This window comes from Canis lupus, chromosome 7 (genome assembly GCF_003254725.2).
Source record: "Canis lupus dingo isolate Sandy chromosome 7, ASM325472v2, whole genome shotgun sequence".
In the NCBI taxonomy this organism is placed as follows: Eukaryota; Metazoa; Chordata; class Mammalia; order Carnivora; family Canidae; genus Canis; species Canis lupus.
In genome coordinates, this window is record NC_064249.1 from 10,818,272 (window position 1) to 10,841,205 (window position 22,934).

General features: G+C 37.9%; 1 protein-coding gene across 6 annotated transcripts in view; it reads left to right on the forward strand.

The window, feature by feature from the left end:
* The first annotated feature begins 1,377 nt into the window (after positions 1–1,377).
* RPS6KC1 (ribosomal protein S6 kinase C1) overlaps positions 1,378–22,934 on the forward strand; it is a 177,545-nt gene continuing 155,988 nt past the window's right edge. For 4 of the 6 annotated variants that reach the window (XM_025429900.3, XM_025429903.3, XM_025429904.3 and 1 more), the window contains exons 1-2: positions 1,378–1,637; positions 17,238–17,273. In XM_025429900.3, the coding sequence (XP_025285685.1) occupies positions 1,533–1,637; positions 17,238–17,273 (141 nt within the window). In that variant the 5' untranslated portion in view covers positions 1,378–1,532. Of the gene's footprint in view, positions 1,638–14,893; positions 15,013–17,237; positions 17,274–18,604; positions 18,722–22,934 lie in introns of all 6 variants that reach the window. The other 2 variants (XM_025429902.3, XM_035719240.2) reach the window with 2 other exon arrangements.

Below are 22,934 nucleotides of genomic sequence, written 5' to 3' on the forward strand. Positions count from 1 at the left end.
CATTCTGAATTTGATGTCCTCTACAGCACAGCATAAATACATTTGTCACGGTACTTATAACAATATGTTTTAATTGTTCTCTGTTTTCTCCTACTAGATGGTACTTGACAGCAGGGACTCTTTTTGTAACTCCAGTGTCTAATTAGCATGTTGTCTGGCACAAAGTATGTGAATTCAGGTTTAATAAATGAAAGATAGATTTAGACATATCGAGGTTGGGAAGAAGGAGTCAGTGGTGAGGAAGAGATTAAAGGTACAGAAAGCAGAGTTGAGATGTCGCTGATGGATCAATGTCTTTAGGTCTGCCAAAGGGGGTGGGTTTCAGTACAGAGGTAGAGTGATGAGTCTTAAAAAATGGAAAGGAGGGTCGCCTGGGTGGCTCAGCGGTTGGGTGTCGGCCTTCCGTTCAGGGCATGATTCTCAAGTTCCAGGATTGAGTCCCACATCCGGCTCCCTGTGGGGAGTCTGCTTCTCCTTCTGCCTGTGTCTCTGCCTCATTCTGTGTGTGTCTCTCATGAATAAATAAAATCTTTCAAAAAAAAAAAATGGAAAGGATATGCCTGCATCTTCTATCAGAATAGAAATGTGAGAAGATGAAGGTAGGAAGGACTCCTCTTTCCTTCCCCTTCAAGAAGGGCAGGGACAAACGATGGAGGAAGGAGCAAGACTAAGAGGAACAGAGAATTGAGGACAATGGCAAAGACTTGGAAAGAATGTTAATAGGGAAATGAGAAAACCCTGACCAAGCAAAGGTAAAGGAATTGCCAAACACTGGATAGCAACCAAATGCATTTAAAAACTATCTTCATAGGAGTTTTCAGAGGTCGTGTGATTTTTTGTTTTTGTTTTTTCCAGTTAGACGCAGGTTCCAGCTTTTAGAACCCGAAGGGCTGAATTCTAAGATTGATAGAGGGTTGAGGGCTGCTGTGGAGATGGGGGGACAGGTGCACACGTGGACGGGGTTTGTCTTAGGTAGAAGCGCTGTGCCTGCTAGAGTTCAGGTGTTGCTGTGGGTATTTCCAACGACAGGCCGTGAGTAAGTAAGGAAAGACGATGCTAGGCTGGGCGATCCCTCCGCCCCTTCACGACTCCAGGTAAGGTGCCCACGGGCGGGGCGGGGGCGCGGAGCACCCAGGTCTCACCTGTGTGTCCTGGCTCTAACAGCGCTCGTAAAATCTAGGAGGTTTCCGGAGCTAGCGCATCGAGATTTAGTGGAGAAGTCTCGGGTTCCGCAGCGACCCGAGCGGCGGTGCGACGACCTCATCATCCGCGGCCACCTGCGGGACCCAGGCTGGGACGCGCCGGCCAGCGCCTCGCGTGGAGTCTCCCCTCCCCCAGGACGCTGGAACGGGCCTGACCCGGAAGCTTCTCAGGCGACCCGGAAGCAGAGGCGCGCGGCGGAGTGCCGCCGAGCAGCCACCGCCCCCTCGCCGCGTCGCCCGCTGTTTGCGGGGGGATCCCGGTCCGCGGCGGCGCCGGGTTGCCCTCATGGTCCCCGGCCGGCGGCCTCGGCTGGCCTCGGCGGCGGGAGGATGACCTCTCCCCGGGAGCGGGGTGGCGACCTGGCCCGTTTCTACACTGTCACCGAGCCCCAGCGACATCCCAGGGGCTACACGGTGTATAAGGTCACCGCCCGGGTGAGTGCGGGTGTCGGGAGGGCGGAGAACCCCGAATTGGGGGCGCGAGGGACCCAGGGTATGGACCCTGGGGGGGGGTGGTGCTTGACCCTGGGTCAGAGCCTGGCGCGGGACTGGGTGCGCCGGGTGCCCGGCCCTGCGTGGGAGGTGGGGACCCCTGGAAGACTGGGGTGGAGGCTGGGCGGCGGATGCTCCAGGCTGTGCCCTGGAAGGTCGCCGCGGTGCCTGCCTTCCAGGGTGGGGCAGGCGCTGATGCTTTCAGTGGATGACTCAGACCCTATCCCATTGGTACTTTTCTTTTCCTAAGGCTGAAATCTGCAGAAGTGGTTTTGCTGGCTTCCCCGAGATCGTGTAGATTGAAAAACTAATTTAATCTGATTTATGTAATAAAATATTATTTCTTCACGTTGACGTTTTAGACAGTGTCAGCTTTGTAGGCAGACAGACTCTTGAGAAGGATGTCACTGTGAGGGTCAGCAGTCTAGGCCCTCTATGTCTGGCTTTTTTTTTTTTTTTTTTTTCGTGAGTTTTTCCATGATTTGCAGTAGAAGGAGACATAAAAATTCCACTGGGAGTGTCTGTGTGAGTTGTTTCGAGGGCCTGTGTAAAAGTTGTGAAGCTCCTTTATTTACATCAGCTAAACAATTTTATTTTATTTATTTTTTAGCTAAACAATTTTTAGTACACACTTTGTGTTTTTTTTATTTATTTATTTATTTATTTATTTATTTATTTATTTCCACTTTGTGTTTTATTGCCTTTGCCTTGGTTTTATTTTATTTTATTTTATTTTATTTTATTTTATTTTATTTATTCATTCATGAGACACACACACACACACAGAGGCAGAGGCACAGGCAGAGGGAGAAGCAGGCTCCATGCAGGGACCCTGATGTGGGACTCGATCCCGGGTCTCCAGGATCAGGCCCTGGGCTGAAGGCAGCACTAAACCACTGAGCCACCCGGGCTGCCCCTGCCTTGGGTTTTAAAGAGAGTTTGCATCTCCCTTGTTGGAAAAGAATGACAACAAAAATAAGTCTGAATGTATGTGATGTACGTATGTATGGGTATCTGTGTATATCAGGCATGTTGTACACATTACCCAATTGAATCCTAATGTTAATGATGAAGAAACTGAGGTTCAAGGAAGTTTCATAACTTGACCAACTTCACATCATAAAGCAGGTGCGCGTTGGGATTTGAGACCAGTTCTGCTTAATTCCAAGTTATATAAAAAGTTAAGAATTGATTTTATCATTATTATTAGTTGTTAAAAAAAGAGAGGCACAGGGCAGCCCCAGTGGCTCAGTGGTTTAGCACTGCCTTTGGCCCAGGGCATGATCCTGGAGTCCTGGGATCGAGTCCTGCATCAGGTTTCCTGCATGGAGCCTGCTTCTCCCTCTGCCTGTGTCTCTGCTTCTCTCTCTCTGTGTGTCTCTAGTGAATAAATAAATAAAATCTTTAAAAGGTACAAGATAGTAGTAATAGCACAATATACATTTGGAAGATAGCATAATCCTGTGTGTTGGAGAGCTCAGGAAATAGAATTTGAGAAGAACCTTAAAGGATAGGTATATAAACAAAGTTCGGGGCATGTAAGTGGTACATGGTTTATGGAAGGGGTCCACAATTCAGACAAATGTGAGAAGATGAGAGGAGCAAAATTTTTTTAAAAGATTTTATTTATTTGAGAGAGAGAGCGAGAGCACACAGTGGGGGGAGGAGCGGGGGAGAGGGAGAAACAGACTCCCCACTGAGCAGGGAGCTGGAGGGGGGGGGGGTGCTGGATCATAAGACTCCAGGATCATGACCTAAGCTGAAGGCAGACATTTAACTGAACCACCCAGGTGCGCCTGCAAATTTGTTTAAAGATAAGACCAGGCCTGGTTATCTCAGAGGAGTATACTGGGAATAGAGTGAAATTTGTTACTCTTCCGGCTATGCAAGTAAGGTTGTTGCATAGGTGGGAGTGTTCCAGGTTAAGAAATTTTTTCAGGTTAAAATGAAGGGATCTTTATTATCCCATTCTTGAAACCTTTCTAGTTATCGGGCCCTTCAAAGTCTATAGTTTTCTAACATTCTTTATGGAATTAGAACAATTTTCAACGTACATAATGTTCCTTTCACAGCACCCTATTCATCCCTTATGATAACACCACACTTATATCTATCTGTTTACATGTCTGTGTTTCTTAGTAGATTTATGGTAGGTCTATAGCATTGTATTTGTTTCCTTTTATATCACCCAAGGCAATGTATGGCACACAATGTTGAAAAAAATATTGTTGAATGTTTTCTTCCCCATTCTAGGCAGCACATCCAATCAATGTTTAGTTCCAGGCACTAAATGCTATGAGGGATACAAGGCTGAATAAAGCACGTGCATTTCTTTCAAGGATGCTTATAGTAGAAAAAGTTAACTGGGCTTAAAGGAGTGTAGTATAAGATGTAAAATGTTAAATGATGTAAGTGACTTTAGAGAAGAGCTCTGGGATTTCAGACGACAGAGATTGCTTTGTCTCAAGGGATCAGGGAATATGTACCAGTTAAGAAGGTGAAATACGGAAAGAATCCAGACAGGTGGGATAAAAGGAGAGGGCATCGTAAGTAGATGGGTGAATAGGAGGAATAGAGCACATGAAGGCCTGGAGGTGTGCGTGTGTGTGGAACTTGAACAGGAAATACTGAGTATGATTACTACTTGTAGTCTTCATAGAAGGAAAGGTTAGCCTAATTTACATCTCAAATATCTTTTCTTAAGCTGTGCGCTAATTTTTATGATAACAGTTAACTTATGACAACATAAGTTAGAACCTGAAGTAGCACAATGCCTTAGAAGTAACCAAGTCTGGGGATGCCTGGGTGGCTCAGTAGTTAAGTATCTGCCTTTGGCTCTGCGTGCTGGGATCCCAGCATGCTGGGATCGAGTCCCACATCAGGTTCCTTGTGGGGTCCTGCTTCTCCTTCTGCCTATGACTCTGCCTCTCTCTGTGTGTCTCATGAATAAATAAATAAAAAATCTTTAAAGAAAAGAAAAAAAGTAACCAACTCTGTATAATATGCATGCTGCATATTACTGTGGTTTTTTTTTTTTTTTTCACTGTGGTTTTTCGAACTTGGAAATTGCTTACGCTGTCTTTTTTCTCCTTGTAAATGGCTATTTCCTCATTTTTTGCTTATGTTACAAAGTTTGTTTTTTTAATTTTTTAAAAAGATTTAAAAATTTTTAATTATTTGAGAGAGAGAGAGCACGAGGGAGTGCATAAGCAGGGGGGAAAGGGAGAAGCAGACTCCCTGCTGAGCAGGGAGCCCAATGTGGGGCTCTATCCCAGGATCCTGGGATCATGATCTGAGCCTAAGGCAGCCGCTTAACCCACTGAAGCACTGGATCTTATGTTATGATTCAGAGATCATGACCTGATTTAAAATCAAAAGTTAGTTGCTTAACTGACTGAACTGCTCCTGTTTTTTTAATTTTAAGGCTTGAGGGTCAACAAGGAGATAGACTTTTAAAAAATAACTGCTTAATATTATAAAACAAGTAAAATACTTATTATTTTTTGAGACTTAGGGAGAAAAACATCTTTCCTCAGGAGAATTAACCAAGTAAGTAGTGCTCCCCTGAGAGAACTTCATGAGATAAATATTAGGGATGTCTGCTCAGTGTTTTCTACTACTACTTTACTTGTAGCTTTAGGGAACAGTCCCTATGTTCTTGATCCTTACAGGGTACTTTATGTGAAAGTAGAATTAGAATGAGGGAAGTACCATTATTAAATTTTAGGTAGCATAAGAACTCTCTCATCTTTTAAAAACTCCTTGACATTTTGTTTTGCAATTCTCTGGAACCTAGCAGGGTTGGATAACCTTTGGCCAGTTACAGGCTTGCTAACAGATTTCCTAGTTAAATTCTGTGTTGTTTATGAATTTCTATCTAAAATATTTCAATTAAGAATTGGAAAATTCTTTTATAGATTTCCTTTGTTTCTTTAGTTAAAGAAGACAGATATAAAAGAGCCATTAGCAACGTTTTTGGTTGTTTCATCATGCTATGTTTACAAAACTCTTATTGTAATATAGATTTCCCAACAACATTAAGTGAATGGTAATTTTTGCCCGTATTTTTTCCATGAGTATGGAAAGCAAGCGGTATGCTTTTATTTTTAAACGGCAGTGTTGTCTTATGACTATATTTTGTTTAAACCGAGGCATACTTTATGTACAATCGAGCTCATCAATTTTAAGCGTATGGTTTGATGAGTTGTGACAAATGTGTATAGTTGTGTAATCGCTGCCACAGTCCTCGCTGGAGAAGTTCCCTCATGCTCCTTTGCATTCAGTTCCTCCTCCCCACCCCCTATCCCTAGGCAACCACTGGTCAGTTTTCTGTCACTGTAGGTTGTATTTTCTAGAATTTGATATAAATGGAATTATACCCTATGCACATTGTTTCTTGGTTTGGCTTCTTAACTCAACATGACTACTTGAGGCTCATCTATGTTGTGTGCTGCCCAGTATTTATTTCATTGTATGGTTATACTAGAGTTATTTGGCTATTATGAATATAGTTATCATGAACATTTATTGAGAAGTATTTGTATGGACATTTGCTTTCATTTTTTTCTTTTTCCTTTCTTTCTTTTCTTTTTTTAAAAAACATTTTACTTATTCACAAGAGACACACAGAGAGAGAGGTAGAGACACAGGCAGATGGAGAAGCAGGCTTCCTGTGGGGAGCCTGATGTTGGATTCGATCCTGGGACTCCAGGATCACAACCTGAGCCAAAGGCAGATGCTCAACCACTGAGTCACCCAGGTGGTCCTTTCATTTTTCTTGATAGCACACAATTTAGTCCACATTTTATAGAACAAACACTTATATGGTGCTAATTATGACTCAAGCATTGTTCTAAGCACTTTATATAAATTAGCACATTTTCCACAGCAGGCCAATGAGTAGGTGCTATTATTATTCTCACATTTTCAATGAGGAAATTAAAGCACAGAGATGTTAAGCAACTTACCTGGGGTCACATGGCTAGGCTATAGTGGAATCTAGATTTGAACACAGGTATACTGGCCCCAGTCACAGTGCTTTTATCCCAGACCTGTGCTGTTGAATACCTATATAAAACACATTTCATTAGATATTGTGGGTGCATGTTTGGGGATGCCTGTGTGTCCCCACAGGGCCTTTGGCAAAAGTGACGGATACATGGAGAATACAGTGACTGTGATAATGTGAACAAAGAGGAGTAGAGAATGAATGGAAGAAATACTTAGCTTGCTTGATTTGAATCTGAAAATTGCCATTCCCGAGGCTTTAAATGGAAACACTATTTGTATTGGTTGGAGGGAACCTGCTTTCAACTCCTGACCGTATTCTTGTAAGGCCTGCTTGTGCTAGAGACAGGAATTATTTGTAGCTTCCCAAGTATGTTAGCACTTTTCTCACATATTTTTTATGTTAGATGCTGTTTACTATGTCTAGAATGCTCTTCCCTTTTGTTTTGCCATCCCTGCTCATCTAAAGTGTCAGCTTCTACCCTATGTTTTCCAGGAAGCCTTTCTTAGTTCTAGAACTCCATGTGTATTGTGTATTCCTCCATTAAAGCCTTTATCATAATGTTTGCTTCCTTCTCTGAGGGCAGACTGCCTTTTTGTATTCATGGTGCCTAGCACAGAGCTGGATGATAGCAGGAATTTGAGAGAAGGCTGAAAAGAGGCAATATTTTTCTTTTTTAAGTGTTCCTTTTTAAATTGATATATAATTTACTTATATAATTTATATATATATTTATATATAATTTACTTATATAATTCTATGAATTTTTACACAATAGAGTCAAATACCCACCATTTTCATTGGAAACAGAACAGTTCCATTATCCCCTAATACTCCCTCATGCTATCCCCTTTACAGACTCTTCTCCCCACCTCTTAGCCCCTTGGTGACCATATGCTCCCTACTACTCTACTTCTGCCTTTCTCAGAATGTCGTATAAATAGAATCATCCAGTTTTTAACCTTTTGAGATGGTCTTTTCCCATTTTTTCACTGGGTTTGTATTCTAACTGTTGAATTTTGAGATTCTGTATTTGTTTTGGATGTAAGGGTTTTTTTTGTCAGATATGTGATTGCAAATATTTTCTCCCAGTGTGTGGCATATCTTTTCATGATCTTAACCATGTCTTTCATAAACCAAAAAGTTTTACTTCTGGTGAAGTCTCATTTTTTTTTCTTGTATGAAGTGTGCTTTTTAGTATTATATCTAAAAACTCTTTATAATTCCAGGTCACCAATCCCCCCCCCACACCCCCCAGTGATTTATTCTAGAAGTTTTAGTGTTTTGCATTTAACATTTCCATTTTGAGTTTATTTTTGTATATGGTGTGAGGATTAGGCTGAGGTTCGTTTTTGCATATGGATGTTCACTTGCAACAAAACACTTTAAGAGACTAAACCTTTTTAAAAATTTAATTGCTTTTGCATCTCTGTCAAAAATCAATCAGCAATATATGTGTGGATTTGTTTCTGGTTTCTCTATTTTGTTTCATACCACCCTGTCTTCATTATTGTAGGTTTATGTTTATACAAAGTCTTAAAATTGGATACAATTCCATACAATTCCTCCAACTTTATTCTTTTCAAAATTGTTTTGGCTATTCTAGTTCCTTTGTGTTTCTATGTCAATTTTAGGATCAGGTCTCTATATCTATAAGAAATCCTGTTGGCATTTTGATTAGAATTCTACTAAATCTGTGAGTCAATTTTGGGGGAGAATTGACATCTTTACTCTGTTGAATTTGCACATCTGTGAATGAACACAGTATGTCTTGGCATCACTTTAGGTGTTCTTTGATTTCTTTCATCAGTGTTTTATAATTTTCAGTATACAGATTCTGGGCATTATTGTTAGATATATTCCTTAGTATTTCATCTTTTTGTAGCTACTGTGAATGGCATTAAAAATTTGATTTGGAGGTGTCTGGGTGGCTCAGTTGCTAAACGTCTATCTTCAGCTCAGGTTGTGCTAGTTGGGTCCTGGGATCCAGCCCTGAGTCAGGCTCCCTGCTCTGCAAGGAGCTTGCTTCTCCCTCTCCCTCTGCCCTTCCCCTTGCTTGTGCTCTCTCTTGAGCTCCTTATCTTTCTGGAATCAGTAGATTAAAAAAAAACTTTAAAAAATTTTTATTTTCAATTTTTCATTGCTAGTATTAAGACATTTGGGTTTATTTTTGTGTTATATCCTATGACTTTTCCAAAGTTATTTGTTTTAGGAGTTTTTGGCAGTTTTCATTTTTTTCTACATAGACAATACACGTTTGCCAAAAGGAATAGTTTTATTTCTTCCTTCCAACCAGTATGTCTTTTCTTTTTCTTGCCTTATTGTTCTAGCTAGGACTTCTAGTCCAGTGTTGAATAGGAGTGATGAAAGTGGACATCTTTGCCTTGTTCTTGATCTTAGGAGGAAAGCATTCAGTCTTTTAAGTATGATATTCACTGTGGAGTTTTAATTTTTGGTTTTAATAGCTTTTTATTTTGAAAGTATTGTATATTCATAAACATTTCAAGTAAAACTTTAAGTCACTATAAGGGAATAAAAGCCTACTAAATTTTAAACCCTTAACTGCTTACATTATTACAAATGTCTAATGTCAAAGCAGTGCGAATTAATAGTTTTTAGTTAAGTCAGTAGCACCATGAAGGTTTCTTGAAAAAATAGTTGGTGTTGGCTTACTTTGGAAATATTTTCAGCAAATGGAGTAGTTACAAGGGTAGGGAGGGAGATTAATTTGTTGAAAAAATGTATTTATGATTAAAATTTTTAAAAACTCATGGCTCTCAAATTGTTCAGTTTTTTAAGCACCTTGTTTTATTCTACTTTTCCTTTGTTTTTTACTTAATTCTGTTTAGTAGAAAACTATCTCATATTCAGAAAACTTTAGTAAGCAGAATTTTAAAAAGAAAGATTTTATTTATTTATTTAGAGAGAATGTGAACAGGGGGAGAGGCAGAGGAACAGAGACAAAGAGAATCTCAAGTGAACTCTAGACTGAGCATGACCCTGAGATCCTGACCTGAGCCCAAATCAGGTCCGACGCTTAATAACTGAGCCACCCAGGTGCCCCCTAGTAAGCAGGTCTTAAAAAATGTAAACCAATCCTGTTTTTTTTTTTTTTTATTTTTTTTATTTTTTTATTTTTATTTATTTATGATATTCAGAGAGAGAAAGAGAGAGAGGCAGAGACATAGGCAGAGGGAGAAGCAGGCTCCATGCAGCGGGAGCCCGATGTGGGATTTGATCCCGGGTCTCCAGGATCTCGCCCTGGGCCAAAGGCAGGCGCCAAACCGCTGCGCCACCCAGGGATCCCCCAATCCTGTTTTCATTCTGTTTATTGACAACTTATATGCTCAGATATTAAGATTTTAATGATTTTTTATTTTCCTCAAAATTAGATTAGAAAATAGTTTACCTTAGAGTGGTGCCATTATAGTTGGTAAATTTGAAGTGAGAAAAGCAACATTTATTGAGTATCCAAAGGTAACTTGCTGTTACTGTTTCTTAATTCTCTCATTAGATTTTGGGATTTGAATGGTATAGAAAGCAATTATTCCTTTCAATGTATTACTTTTGTTAAAACTTTTTTAAAAAAAGATTTTATTTATTCATGAAAGACACACAGAGAGAGGCAGAGGCATAGACAGAGGGAGAAGCAGGCTCCTCACAGGGAGCCTAATGTGGGACTTGATCCTAGAACCTGGGATTATGCCCTGAGCCTAAGGCAGATGCTCAGCCGCTGAGCCACCCAGGTGTCCCAACTGTTGTTAAAACTTGTTAGAAAGTGGAATGTCTAATTTTTTTTCCCATTGACTTATCTATCTTGTGCGGAAGTTCTTTCATTCCAGAGAACTAAATAAACAGTGTTATAAAATGTCTAATTATGGATTGTGCAGGTGCTGTCTCTTGGGTCCAGACTGCCTGGTTGGTGGGTGATTAACCAATCCAAACATTCCTGCCAACCAGTGACACCTGCAGCTCTGCAGGGAAAAGAGGGAGAGAGGAACTAGATGCAGGTGATGGGGTGGGAGGGAGGTTGAATTTGGTAAGAGGACACTTGCCTATGTGAGCTGGGTGCTATGAGGTACCTACTATTCTTGCCAGAGGGGTGTGTGTGTATGTATGAAATGCAGCTTAAAGGTGTCAGTATGTTTATATGAAACTATGGATTTTATGAAAGTCAAATGCCTGAAAGTCAGGATTGTGTACATTGCATTGATGAATGTGCCATTTGGTTTACCTAATCACCACAATGGGAAATGTTCAGTGTAGTGTAGCCTTACATTTTTGTATATCCAATTATTCCCATCCCACATTTGGAGAGTCGTATCTTTGAGAGATGAAGAGTGGGCATGTGGCTCGCCCCTCCCCGCCCTTTTTTCATGTTTGATTATTTGTATCTTGACACTTAGTTTTTTTTAATGTTACTTTTGCTAACCCTTTATCCTCTTAGCTCATTTACCAAGCTGGTAGCTGAACAGCCATCAGAAGATTTGACTATAATAAGTTTTTCATAAAAGTAGCTTCTTAAGATCTATATTTAACTCATTTCTACTTGGTTCTAAAGGGACTTATTTTGTGGTCCATTTTTGTAGGCGATATAATAGATTTGACTGATTTTTGTAGTTCTGTTTTCCAGAAGCTATCTTTCAATCTTATGAAGAAGACAATTCTTTTGTGTGGGATTGAGTTAAGAGGGTTATTTCAAGTCATAATTATGATGGTAATTAGATAAATGAGTATTTTAGACTTGACTTTTAAGGGAAGTTGGAAATACTTATTAAGAGGTAGATAAAGGAACGCCTCAGTGGCTCAGCGGTTGAGCATCTGCCTTCAGCTCAGGGCGTGATCCTGGGGTCCAGGATTGAGTCCCGCATCGGGCTCCCTGCATGGAGCCTGCTTCTACCTCTGCCCATGTCTCTGCTTCTCTGTCTCTCATGAATAAATAAATAAAATCTTTTTTTTAAAGAGGTGGATAAAATAAGTTAGCACTCTGAAAAGGATCTAGAGGACCTAATGACTATATGATCTGTTGATTATTATGGGTCTGAGATAGGGCAAGCCCTAATCTCAGGTCTTTGTTTTATAGATAGGAAAGAGGGCTTGTTTTATGGTTGCTTTCTCTTTGGTTTATCACTAAACTGGCAAAAAGCAGTTCATGGCTTTTTCAAGGACTGTAATCAAACTCCTTTCTTTGTAGCTCCTTCTCTTCTGTCAAAGCACTTCTTTAGCTGCTATTTTTGGTCAACTTACATTTCTCTGTAAAAGACAGAATGGGTTCATCTAACAGGCATCAGGAATATTACTTGCATACTTGGAATTTTAATCTTTAGGAGGGCTGATTTATTTGTGTCCTAGGAGTACTTTGTTTGGAATCATGGAGTTTTGAGATCCAGTCTTGCCTGTAACTGATTAATATGATTAGTATTAGTATGTTACTGTGTGCTCTTGGGCTTGGTTATCTCATCCTACCAGGCAGGATTGTTGTGGTGATTAAATGAAGTAGAGGACTTAATTTCTTAGCACAGTAAGAGATAGTGACCTTCACTGTAAGCCTTTATTTGTTTTCCTAAACTCAGAACTTACTGTTGGCATTAACAGGGGCAGATAGACTACAAGCATTGCAGCAGTGTTTCCCAACTGTATTCCACATTTAGTGGGTGTTGCACTAAATAAATAAAATAATAGATAACCTATGATGGACATAAAAAGTCAAGTGGATAGATACTGCATCTTCCTTTTCGAGATTTACTATGCATGATAATATATTAAAGGGCTTGAGAAATTCTGTAAAAAATGTTTCTTTTGTAAACAAAGATAAACTGAATTGGTCCTTAAGCCTTTCCTTTGAAAGCACTGATTTTAGAGAATATTGATATTCCATACAGCACGATTTGTGAAGCACTGCTTTAGGGTAATAATTTTGAAGATCACTTGGTAATAGAATTCTCTATACCAAGAGGCTCTGAGAGATACATGTATAGTATCATACTAGTGATAGGTAATGCTTACAGTGGAAATTTATGAAATTTAAACAAAAGGAATACTGCTTTATTTTTTTAAATTTTTAAAAAGATTTTATTTATTTATCCACGAGAGAGAGAGAGAGACAGACAGACAGACAGAGACATAGGCAGAGGGAGAGAAGCAGGCTCCATGCAGGGAGCCTGACGTGGGACTTGATCCCGGGTCTCCAAGATCACGCCCTGGGCCGAAGGCGGCACTAAACCACAGAGCCACACTGCCCAGTATTCCTGGGGCTGCCCAGGAATACTGCTTTAAATTCCATCCTTTGTGGCATTTATTGGCTACATCTTATGACAAAATATTAAAATTCACCCCCAGAAAAGTGACTAAATGATAGTTAGCAACCTATATCAGAGGGAATTTATAGTGGTTTTATTTTTTTAATTGTTGAGATGATTATTAATAGAGCTTTATAAGTTATAAAAATCTGGGTCTGAGCACTCAGTTTGTTCATTTTCATTATAATCATGTTCTTTCTTTAGATTTCTGATTGATATTCTTGTTTCTCACTAATTCTATGTTCCTCATGAACAGAATTACATAGAAAGAGTTGGATATTTGGGCTCATGTTATTCTAACTAAAACCCTTTTGTGTTTTTTGGTTTCCATCTCAGAGGACACATTCCTAACTATTTAAAGAAGGTTACACATGTGGAAATACTGAATCTCTTATAGTGGGGCGCCACGTGGTTGAACTTGCTATAATGTATTTGCCAGGTGATTATATTTTTATAATATAGTGGTGTAGAAATCAGACCCAGTTGTATTTTCTATTTATAGTTCAATATGCAGAAGTGGAATAGGCACTAATATTTGTTGAATGAATAAGTGGAAGAATAAATAAAACCTAATGGTGATAGGGCTTGTGGAGGTAAGTAAACTTAATTATTACTGAAAATATTACAGATAATTTGAAGGATACAGTATAGTACAGTGGAAAGAACACTGGACCAGGAGTCAGAAATCCAAGTTCTAATTCCAGATCTAAAGGCGGATAGTCATGGGACCTTATACAAGTCTCTAGATCTTGTTTTCTCATTGGTAAAAGGGGGACTCATAATAACCACTCCTGCCTAGTTCATAAGTTGTTGAGGGAATAAAATGAATCATTAAGAAAATGCTTTGCAATTATAAATCTACAAAATCAGATTTTTTCCCCCTCTCTATGCCTAGCACAGTACTGGTATAGATTTTCTCTTTTCATACTGAAAAGGAGAGTAAACAGCACAGTCCAGGACTGATTCTTGGAGTGCTCACAGATTGTTGGGGGATAGGAGGAGGAAGAGGAACCTGCAAAAGAGAAGCAAAGACCAAGGAGGAAAGAGGAGAATCAGGAAGGTATAGTTTTATACTTTCCAGACATAATTTTCACTAAGTTTTGCTTATACTCTTTGGGAAAGGGATAGTTAATACTCAGCAAATAGTTTTTGATTTAATTTTCTGAACTCCGCCTGAGTAGATCCCCCACCCCCTTCACATGAGAAGTATTTGAGGGTGAAGAGAAGTTCTTATAAGCTTAAATTAAAGACCTTCACTTAGGTAGTTTAAGAATACTTAAGCTTTGGTTTTCTGAATTTTCTATACTGTGAATAATTGATTTTCATGAAAACATTAAAAGTCCCTCAGCTGTTCTTGACGGCTTCAGGGATGCCACTGTGGTGTGGATAGCAAGCCTCCAGTGTCAGGAAAGGGTCTAGGATAAAGTGCTTCCCAACCCACTGCTTAGCATACTGCTGTTGTTTGATATACTAGAAATTTGGGAAATACAACCCTCCTTCTCTTCTCCACTCTGCATTTCCTCCTTGCCCCTCCCAGGTAACCCCCAGTTACACATTTTGTAAGACTGTGCACTCCGGGAAGATGTGAAGGCAGGGGCTTTGCTCACCATTGTAGCAGCCGCACAGAGAACTTCATGAGCCACTGAGACTACAGATGACAAATCATAATCAAATTGGTTATTTCCGATAAGATGATTTTAAAATTGTGGGTATGGCCACCTGGCTGGCTCAGTCAGAAGAGTGTGCAACTCTTGATCTTGCAGTTATGGGTTTGAGCCCCACGTTGGGTGAAGAGATTACTAAAAATAAATAAACTTAAGAAAATTTTTGGATATTGTTAGGGATGGCTAATGTATTTTTGCTTATGCAATATACTTATATTTGATTTCCAGGAATGGCTTACCTGAAGAAAATCCAAAATGTGATACTTCTAATTGCACTCCAAATCAGGAAATAATTCTTTGGCCACAAAAAGATCATTTGCATGTGTAGAGGAAGAATATTTAAAATAGTAAGATATCTTCATATGTTTACAAAGTGATTGAGTTGTAAATTAGTAAATCTTACCAATTTTCCACAAAAGAAAACTTGTAGAATGCCAAGTGCACCTGAATAAACTTTGTTGCCAGTGATCATATGTTGACTGTTATTGGTGGGTGGATTATTAGTGGATTGATTATTTCTGACTTCTCATTAGCATATTTTACAAAAATTTAAGAAAAACTCATAGTAACCAAAATTAAATCATTAATTATGTGAAACACTATCATAGTTTTAGAAAGGTATGTGTGATATTGGGGGTGTTAGTATTTGAAAGTAATAGCTAAAATTCAGTATTTGAGGGTGCCTGGGTGGCTCAGTCTGTTAAGCATCTGCCTTCAGCTCAGGTCATGATCCGGGGGTCCTGGGATCAAATCCCGTATTGGGCTCCCTGCTCCTTGGGGAGCCTGCTTCTCCCTCTTCCCCTCCTTCTGCTGTGCTCTCTCTCTGTCAAATAGATAAATAAAATATTAAAAAAAATAAAATTCAGTATTTGAATAATTTTATGGTCATTAGTTCTAGCCTTTTATTCTAAATCTGTGTTGTCTAATACAGTAAGGATCAATCATGTGGCTATTTTTATTTAAATTAATTTAAGTGAAATAGAATAAAAAATTCAGTTCTTCAGTTGCATTAGTCATGTTTCAGGTTCAGTAGCAATGCACATGCATGTGGCCAAGGGTACTGTGTTGAACACTGCAGATAAGGAACATTTCTTTCTTTCCATGATCAAAGAAAGTTCTGTTGGACAGCAACACTATTCTAAATTAATGAAAAGTACCAAGAGATTTCACCAAATTTATATATCTTGAAAACTGGAGAATAAAGTGGTAAGAAATTGGAAACCTTACCTGTCTGGAATTCTTAGGTGGGACCTCTCAAGATAGTTAAATTCTCTGATAAGGGAGAAAAGGAATGAACTTTTTATTATGAAGTTCTTGCCGTGTTCTGATTTGATGTCCATCAGAGCCAGTCAGGCAGGGCATTTTATTCCCCATATTGTAGAGGAGATCAAGCCTGTAAGTGGAGGAACTGGAATTTGATCCCAGATTTGTCTGACTCTAAATCGTATATTTTTTGTTTTTGTCTTGGACCTCAGGAGTAGTGTTGATTGGATCATAATCTTCAGTTCATCAATCTGTTACCAGTCAGTAAAGACATTTTTCTTCCTCTCACCCATAGGCAAATATTTTAATGTGTTTGATATATCTTTTGTCTTTACAAAATGCATATTGTATCATCCAGTTCATGAATTTTACATTTACATAGATGGTATTATGTGTCTAATGTGAGATTTTCCCACTTTTCAAAGCTGTTTGATGATTTAAACACCTAGCCTTCTTCTTTTCATAAGTTTTGTGAAGAAATCTTCCTTATGGTGTTAATACTTTTTGGCTTTGTAATTAGAGAGGTCTGAAACAATTCCCCATCTTTCTTTTTGCTCAGGAAATATTGATAGGATTATTTGTCCCTGAATGCTGTATGTGATTCTAAGTTACATTTGTTTTTTTCTTTACCATTTGGTGGTCAGTGATTACTTCTCACAGATATTGGTGTGTCTGAGCATTGTGGCTGCTTTTTTTTTGAATTGAAATTTTTTATTGAGCCAATTGTAGACTCACATACAGTTGTAAGACATAATACAGAGTCATCCTTTGTATACTTTGTTTGGGTACAGCTCCTTTTTTTTGCTTCTACTTTTATATATAGGCTGGGAAGGGCGATAGACAAGCTTGTTAGAAATGTCAAGTAAGGGCAGCCCGGGTGGCTCAGCGGTTTAGTACCACCTTCAGCCCAGGGCCTGATCCTGGAGACCTGGGATCGAGTCCCACATCGGCTCCCTGCATGGAGCCTGCTTCTCCCTCTGCCTGTGTCTCTGCCTCTCTCTCTCTCTCTCTGTCTCTCATGAACAAATAAATAAAAAATAAAAAAATAAAAAAAAAAGAAAAGAGTGAAGCCAGGGCATTCTCTTGTGAATGTAATCCATGAACTTTAGTATGTGGGCTTTTTTTTTTTTAAGCTGCTTTTTTCTTAAATTTTTAGCATGTGTTTCAGATGGTGGTGAAGTTATTATATAGCTGAGTTCTTTGTAGGTGATATGATTCAGTGTTTCTTTGAAAATTGAAAGTAATTATACAAAGGTGGAATCTTAAATTTTGGTAATGATGAAATATTTCTGTGTATGTTTTGTTTTAGGTTGTTTCACGAAGAAATCCAGAGGATGTCCAGGAGGTAACATGTTTACACATATGAAAATTTTATTTTATATATTTGACAAAAATTTAATAAATGCTTTGTTGAGAAAACTAAATTGTTAGTATGTCTGTCTTTGTGTTTATGTGTTTGGAGGTTATCCTTAGCTCACAAGACAGTAGTGTAAGTTTCTTATTTCAGACTTACTAAGTACATGTTAAGTTTTAGTATGTGTTAAGTTATACAAAGAAGAATTTAAGGAATTATAGTGCTGTTTAATAATGTGATAATGTTTTTGATAACTAACATTTGTAAGATTTTAGTATTAAGAGTTCTTATCTATTTCAAAATCATGATAACTTTAATAAAAAATGAAAAGTATTTGGTAACTAGTATTAATTTTAAAGGCCATAATAATAAATTTTGGATTCCTGTCTACTCTCACTTTTATATTGAGTTGACATGTTGACACTTTGGAAAACTGTTTTGGCTATAAATGTCTGTTTCTTTTCTAAATTTGTAGTTCTTTTCAGACTCTTTCTCTCTAAAATGATACCAGCTTATCGTGTTTTTGCTTGAAACTATGGAATTCTTTATTTGTAATTACTTTGTGCTTGTTATATACCTTTGGGAATCCTAACTGAGGAGCTTGCTTGTTTTAACGTTTTTTGATTTACTTTCATGTTGGTACCTGCTCATTTACATCAAGATTAGAAGGATATGTGTTGGGGATTTTTTTTTCTTACTAAAAGTTTTAAAAGACGTAAATTGACAGTCTTGATTCTGCAACAGTTTTTTCCCCCATTTGAATTTTAACGTCTTTAGGTGGAGTATGTATTTTCTAACAAGCCCCACTACTCTTTATTTAATAAACCTGGCTTGATCCATACATTTAAATTGATTGTTTGGTACTGGTTGGTTTGAGTGTGTGACATCAAGTTTAGACCATATTTGAACTTTTATACATTAGCATTTCTGCTATATTTGATCCAATATTTGAATTCAGTGAAACACAATTTTAAAAGATTTCGTACTGTTTTTCTCAGGGGCTTTAAGATATTTCATTTTTCCTTCTCAATAACCAGGAAGAGAATATTGTAATATAGTTATTTGGAAAGAAAAGGATATATCTATTTTTGTATCTGTATCTTTCCCAAATGGAAGTGAAAATAATTTGCACCAATGTATAAAGTACTCTTTCTACTTAAGTGTCTATTGGTTAGTATGAACTTTCTTTAGAATTCTTCTAAGTATGTTGTACAGTCAGTACAGGCTGTTGTGCTGTTAAATTAAAGATGGGTTGTGTTTCCTTTGAATACATTGTCTGATTGCTCTGCTGCAGTTTGTAGCTTGATGTTCCCGTTTTCCAGGGAGAATCCTGAACCAACCTATCCATGAACATACTCTCTGCCATTTCCTTAATCCTTTTTTGGGGAAAACTCTTTTATAATAACAACTGTTGGTGAACCATTCATCAGAAAACTCTTGTAAGTGTCCTTTAGCTAGATGATTGCATGGTCCTTTGTTAGAAATGGTATAAAGATTTTAAAAAATGTCTTCTGTCTCACCAGCTTCTTGAAATATAGAATAACCTTGAAATTGTAATACTCTAGCTTCTCATGTATTTCATTCAAACATGGGAATTCTCATTTAGGAGAGAAATTTGCTACCTAGGATTTGTTTCTGTTTCCTTTTCCTTTTCCTTTCTTTCTCCTGTTAACAGATTCATTTAGGTACTGCTTTAGAATTTAGTCAGGCTTCCCAAGAGCTATTGAGGATTAAAGATGTCATGTTAGTTTAACCAAATATAGGGCTAATAATATGCTATCCTTATAAAACCAGAGATGTTTTGCTGGTTTTCTTTTATAGATATGTTTGAACACCTTGACGCATGCTACCAAGTAGCAGTGTTTTCTTCCTAAGAATGCTGAAATACTCACATGGAGTAAATAATTTAAAATTATCCAGAATTTCTTTTACAAAATTTTATCCTTAGAAATTCCCTTTAAATTTTTATTTATTAAGAGCAGCATGGGGTGGGGTGCCTGTGTGGCTCAGTTGGTTAAGCATCTGCCTTTGGCTCAGGTCATAATCTCAGGGTCTTGGCATCAAGCCCAGCATCAGGCTCCCTGTTTAGTAGAGAGCCTACTTCTCCCTCTTCCTCTGCTGCTCCCACTGCTTGTGCTCTCTCTGTCAAATAAATTAATAAAATCTTAAAAAAAAAAAAAAAAAGAGCAGCATACATAGGAAACTCTGAGGGGAACAGCAGCAGTTAATGTGGTCTTTCGTTCAGTAGATTTTCTAAAGCATGAACACCTGAAGAAGGGCAAAGAAAGAACTAGAGATGTTGTGCCCTCCGTCCTGTACCTTTTTAGAAAAATAACCTATAACTCTGTTTCTCTATAGGTAGTAGATTTCACTGATGGAATTTGGGAAAAGGAGAAGAACTGAAATAGAACTTTTCTATGTATCATGTCAGAAATCTGTTAAGTCATTTCATAAATAAAATAGTTTGATAAAAACCATTTGAGAACACTTAAAATGTGTCAAGATAAAGAAAAGGCTCTTGGAAAAGGGAGAAAGAAAATATGTAAGCAAATATGGTAGTGATGCTTGGTATAAGAAAAGATGATCCAGCAATTTTAAAATACTGTATGAGAGGACAAATTTAATTGAATTAATTGGTTTTGCTTATGGGATCTGAAGGTTTTTGCTATCATTAAGTGAAATTATCTGAAAAGAACATTTTTTGCAAAAATTATTTAAGGATGTTTTTAATGAAAGTTAAGCTTTTACTAAATACATATATGATTGTCACTGAATTTTTTTTAATTTATTTTTTATTTTTTATTTATGATAGTCACACACAGAGAGAGAGAGAGAGGCAGAGACATAGGCAGAGGGAGAAGCAGGCTCCATGCACCAGGAGCCCGACGTGGGATTCGATCCCAGGTCTCCAGGATCACGCCCTGGGCCAAAGGCAGGCGCTAAACCGCTGCGCCACCCAGGGATCCCTGAATTAATTTTTAATTGAGGAATTCTATACAGAGTAACTTTAATGAATATGAAATTTCTGCAGGGATTGGTTCAACGGAACAGTAGTTATACAACTTTTTTTTCTAATAGGAAAGAATTACCCGAGAATTTCTGCATGCGTCTTTTGGGACTTTGTATATAGTCCAGTTATAAACATTGGTACTGCTAATGTAATGGAAGTGTGCTTTTGTTTACTTTTCCATTTTGAAGATTTCTAGAAATGTCCAAGGTTAAAGGAGTACAAAGAAAAGGAGGCAATAGATGGTGACACTTGGTGATGCTTTGGTTTCCTGCATTTCTTAAGGGTTTATGTTTATTCTTAGATATTTGATTCTGTAGTTCTTGTGTTGAGAATAAAGAGAATGTGAGTGAATAAATTAGGCATGATGAAAAAGTTTTACCTTGGAGGCTCTAATTCTTACTCTGACATACTATATACTAGTTTATAGACCATGTTGTTATTATTGTGATTAAGTTACTGACTTTTTTCCCTTAAGTTACTCTGCCTTTATTTAAAAATGACCTTAACTAGAAATTTTATCTGCAGATTTGTTTCCATGAGCTACAGTCTTTTGAATAGCTCTCATGTCTAGTTTATAATGGTTTTAAGAGTGGCGTTTATCTTATGTAAGGTTACTTTCACAAGCCCATCACCCATTTCTTCCTTAAGCCTTTGGCAGCGAGGTACCACCACTATTTGATCTATTTTAGAAATATAAAAATAGCACTTTTTTTCTCCCATGACAGAATTATTGTCATGTATCAAAATTAAATATTATAAAGAAACAAAAAATATGAAAATTCAGGTCATTTGTAATCTCACTTGTCTTGAGAATGTTTACTTTTCAGGTGTTGGTTTGGCTTTCTTAGTTATTCATTCTTTTTGCTCTTTTGCTGGGACTGTTGGTTCTTTGTTACCAGCTTTTGTTTCATTCACTTCCATTTTAAAATAAAGTCTTTTCTTCCATCCAGGTGGTCTGTCTCATGGCACAACCGAGCTTCTTAAACACTTACTTTGCACTTGGTTTCCTCTTCTTACTTCTGGCTGACCTCTCAGCATTAAGGTTCCCCATCATTTTGTCCTTAGACTCCTTGCCTTGCTACAAATGCTAAGAGAGCTTTCTTGAGTGATTGCCACCTCTCTGTGATGATTCCCAAATGAATAATACATCTTGCTTAGTTCTCACTCTTTAACTCCAAATCTGTGTCAGATAGGTCTAAAATTGAATTTTGTTCTTAAAAGTTTCCTTTCCCTCTTTCTTTACCTTAGAGAATGGGCACCGCCATTTGTCCAATTGCAAAAGCCCAACTTCTAGTGATTATATTTGGCATCTCACTCTCCTTTTAAAAACTTCATCCCCAGTCTTGTCTCTCTCTCTTTTTGTTGGTCTAATCATTACTTGCCTTCAGTATAGGTGCTCCTTTCATAACACCCTTGGGCTTCCCTTGTCTGTATTAATCATACCATCTTGTGATGCAGTTGTTATTGTGTTGGCTTGTCCTGCCCAACCAGACTGGAAGTCATGGAAGGCAGGGGCTGTGTTTCTCATTTCTTCATCCTTTGTGCTAACACAGAGCCTGGCACAGAATAGAGACATGAAAATACTTGTTTTGGTGATTATTTTTGTTGTTGAGTAAATGAATAAAAGGAAGCATCAGAAGGAAGCAGTTTAAATTAATTCATGTTATAATCTTTTTAGTCTCCTAGAATTGTAACTGTAGTAAAAACAAAAAGCTCATCATGGTAGAATTTTTGGTAGTATGATAAAGTTTAGTGAACGATTTCTTATATCCAGAGAGTAAATTTTTTGACAAGAGTCCCTTAAATCCCACTAGATTACCTGCTTGGCCTAAGATTTGCTTATTATTGTTAGCAGACATTCTATTGAGTTTGTTAAGTGAGGCAATTAGGTTTTTTTTAGAAGCAGAGGCCCTAGTATACCAGGTAATGAATTTAAAACTCAGTTTTACCCTATTTTGTGGAGACTAAGGGGCTGAATCAATGATATCACAGTCATGTGTCAAGTCTGTTTTCTTTATAAAAGTTTTTTTTTCTAATTTAATCTGATTAAGGTTAAAAAGTAATTCAAATTGGGCAGCCTGGGTGGCTCAGTGGTTTAGCACCACCTTTGGCCCAGGGCGTGATCCTGGAGACCCGGGATCGAATCTCAAGTTCTGGCTCCCTGCATGGAGCCTGCTTCTCCCTCTGCCTGTGTCTGTGTCTCTCATGAATAAATAAATAAAATCTTGAAAAGAAAAAAGTAATTCAAATTAATGGATGTAAACTTTTATGTATTATATAATCTAGATGACTTATTTTCTGTTTGAAATACACTAGTTTTACCGGTATTTAGGATTCATCTTGTCTTAAATACTTATTATTACTTTAAACTAAGATTTGTGAAATAAGATTTATGAAATGTTAAGGTTAATTGCTACATAGACATTTCTTCTTCAGTATTATTTAGTTTATCCTTTTAGGCAAAAGCTGTGTAGGTACTTTATGTTTAAAAGTTGTTTAGGAGTGCCTACATGGCTCAGTCAGTTAAGCATCTGATTCTTGATTTCAGCTCAGGTCATGATCTCAGGGTGGTAAGATCAGGCTCTGCATTGGGCTGTGTGCTCTGGGTGGAGTCAGCTTGGATTCTCTCTCTCCCTCTCCTT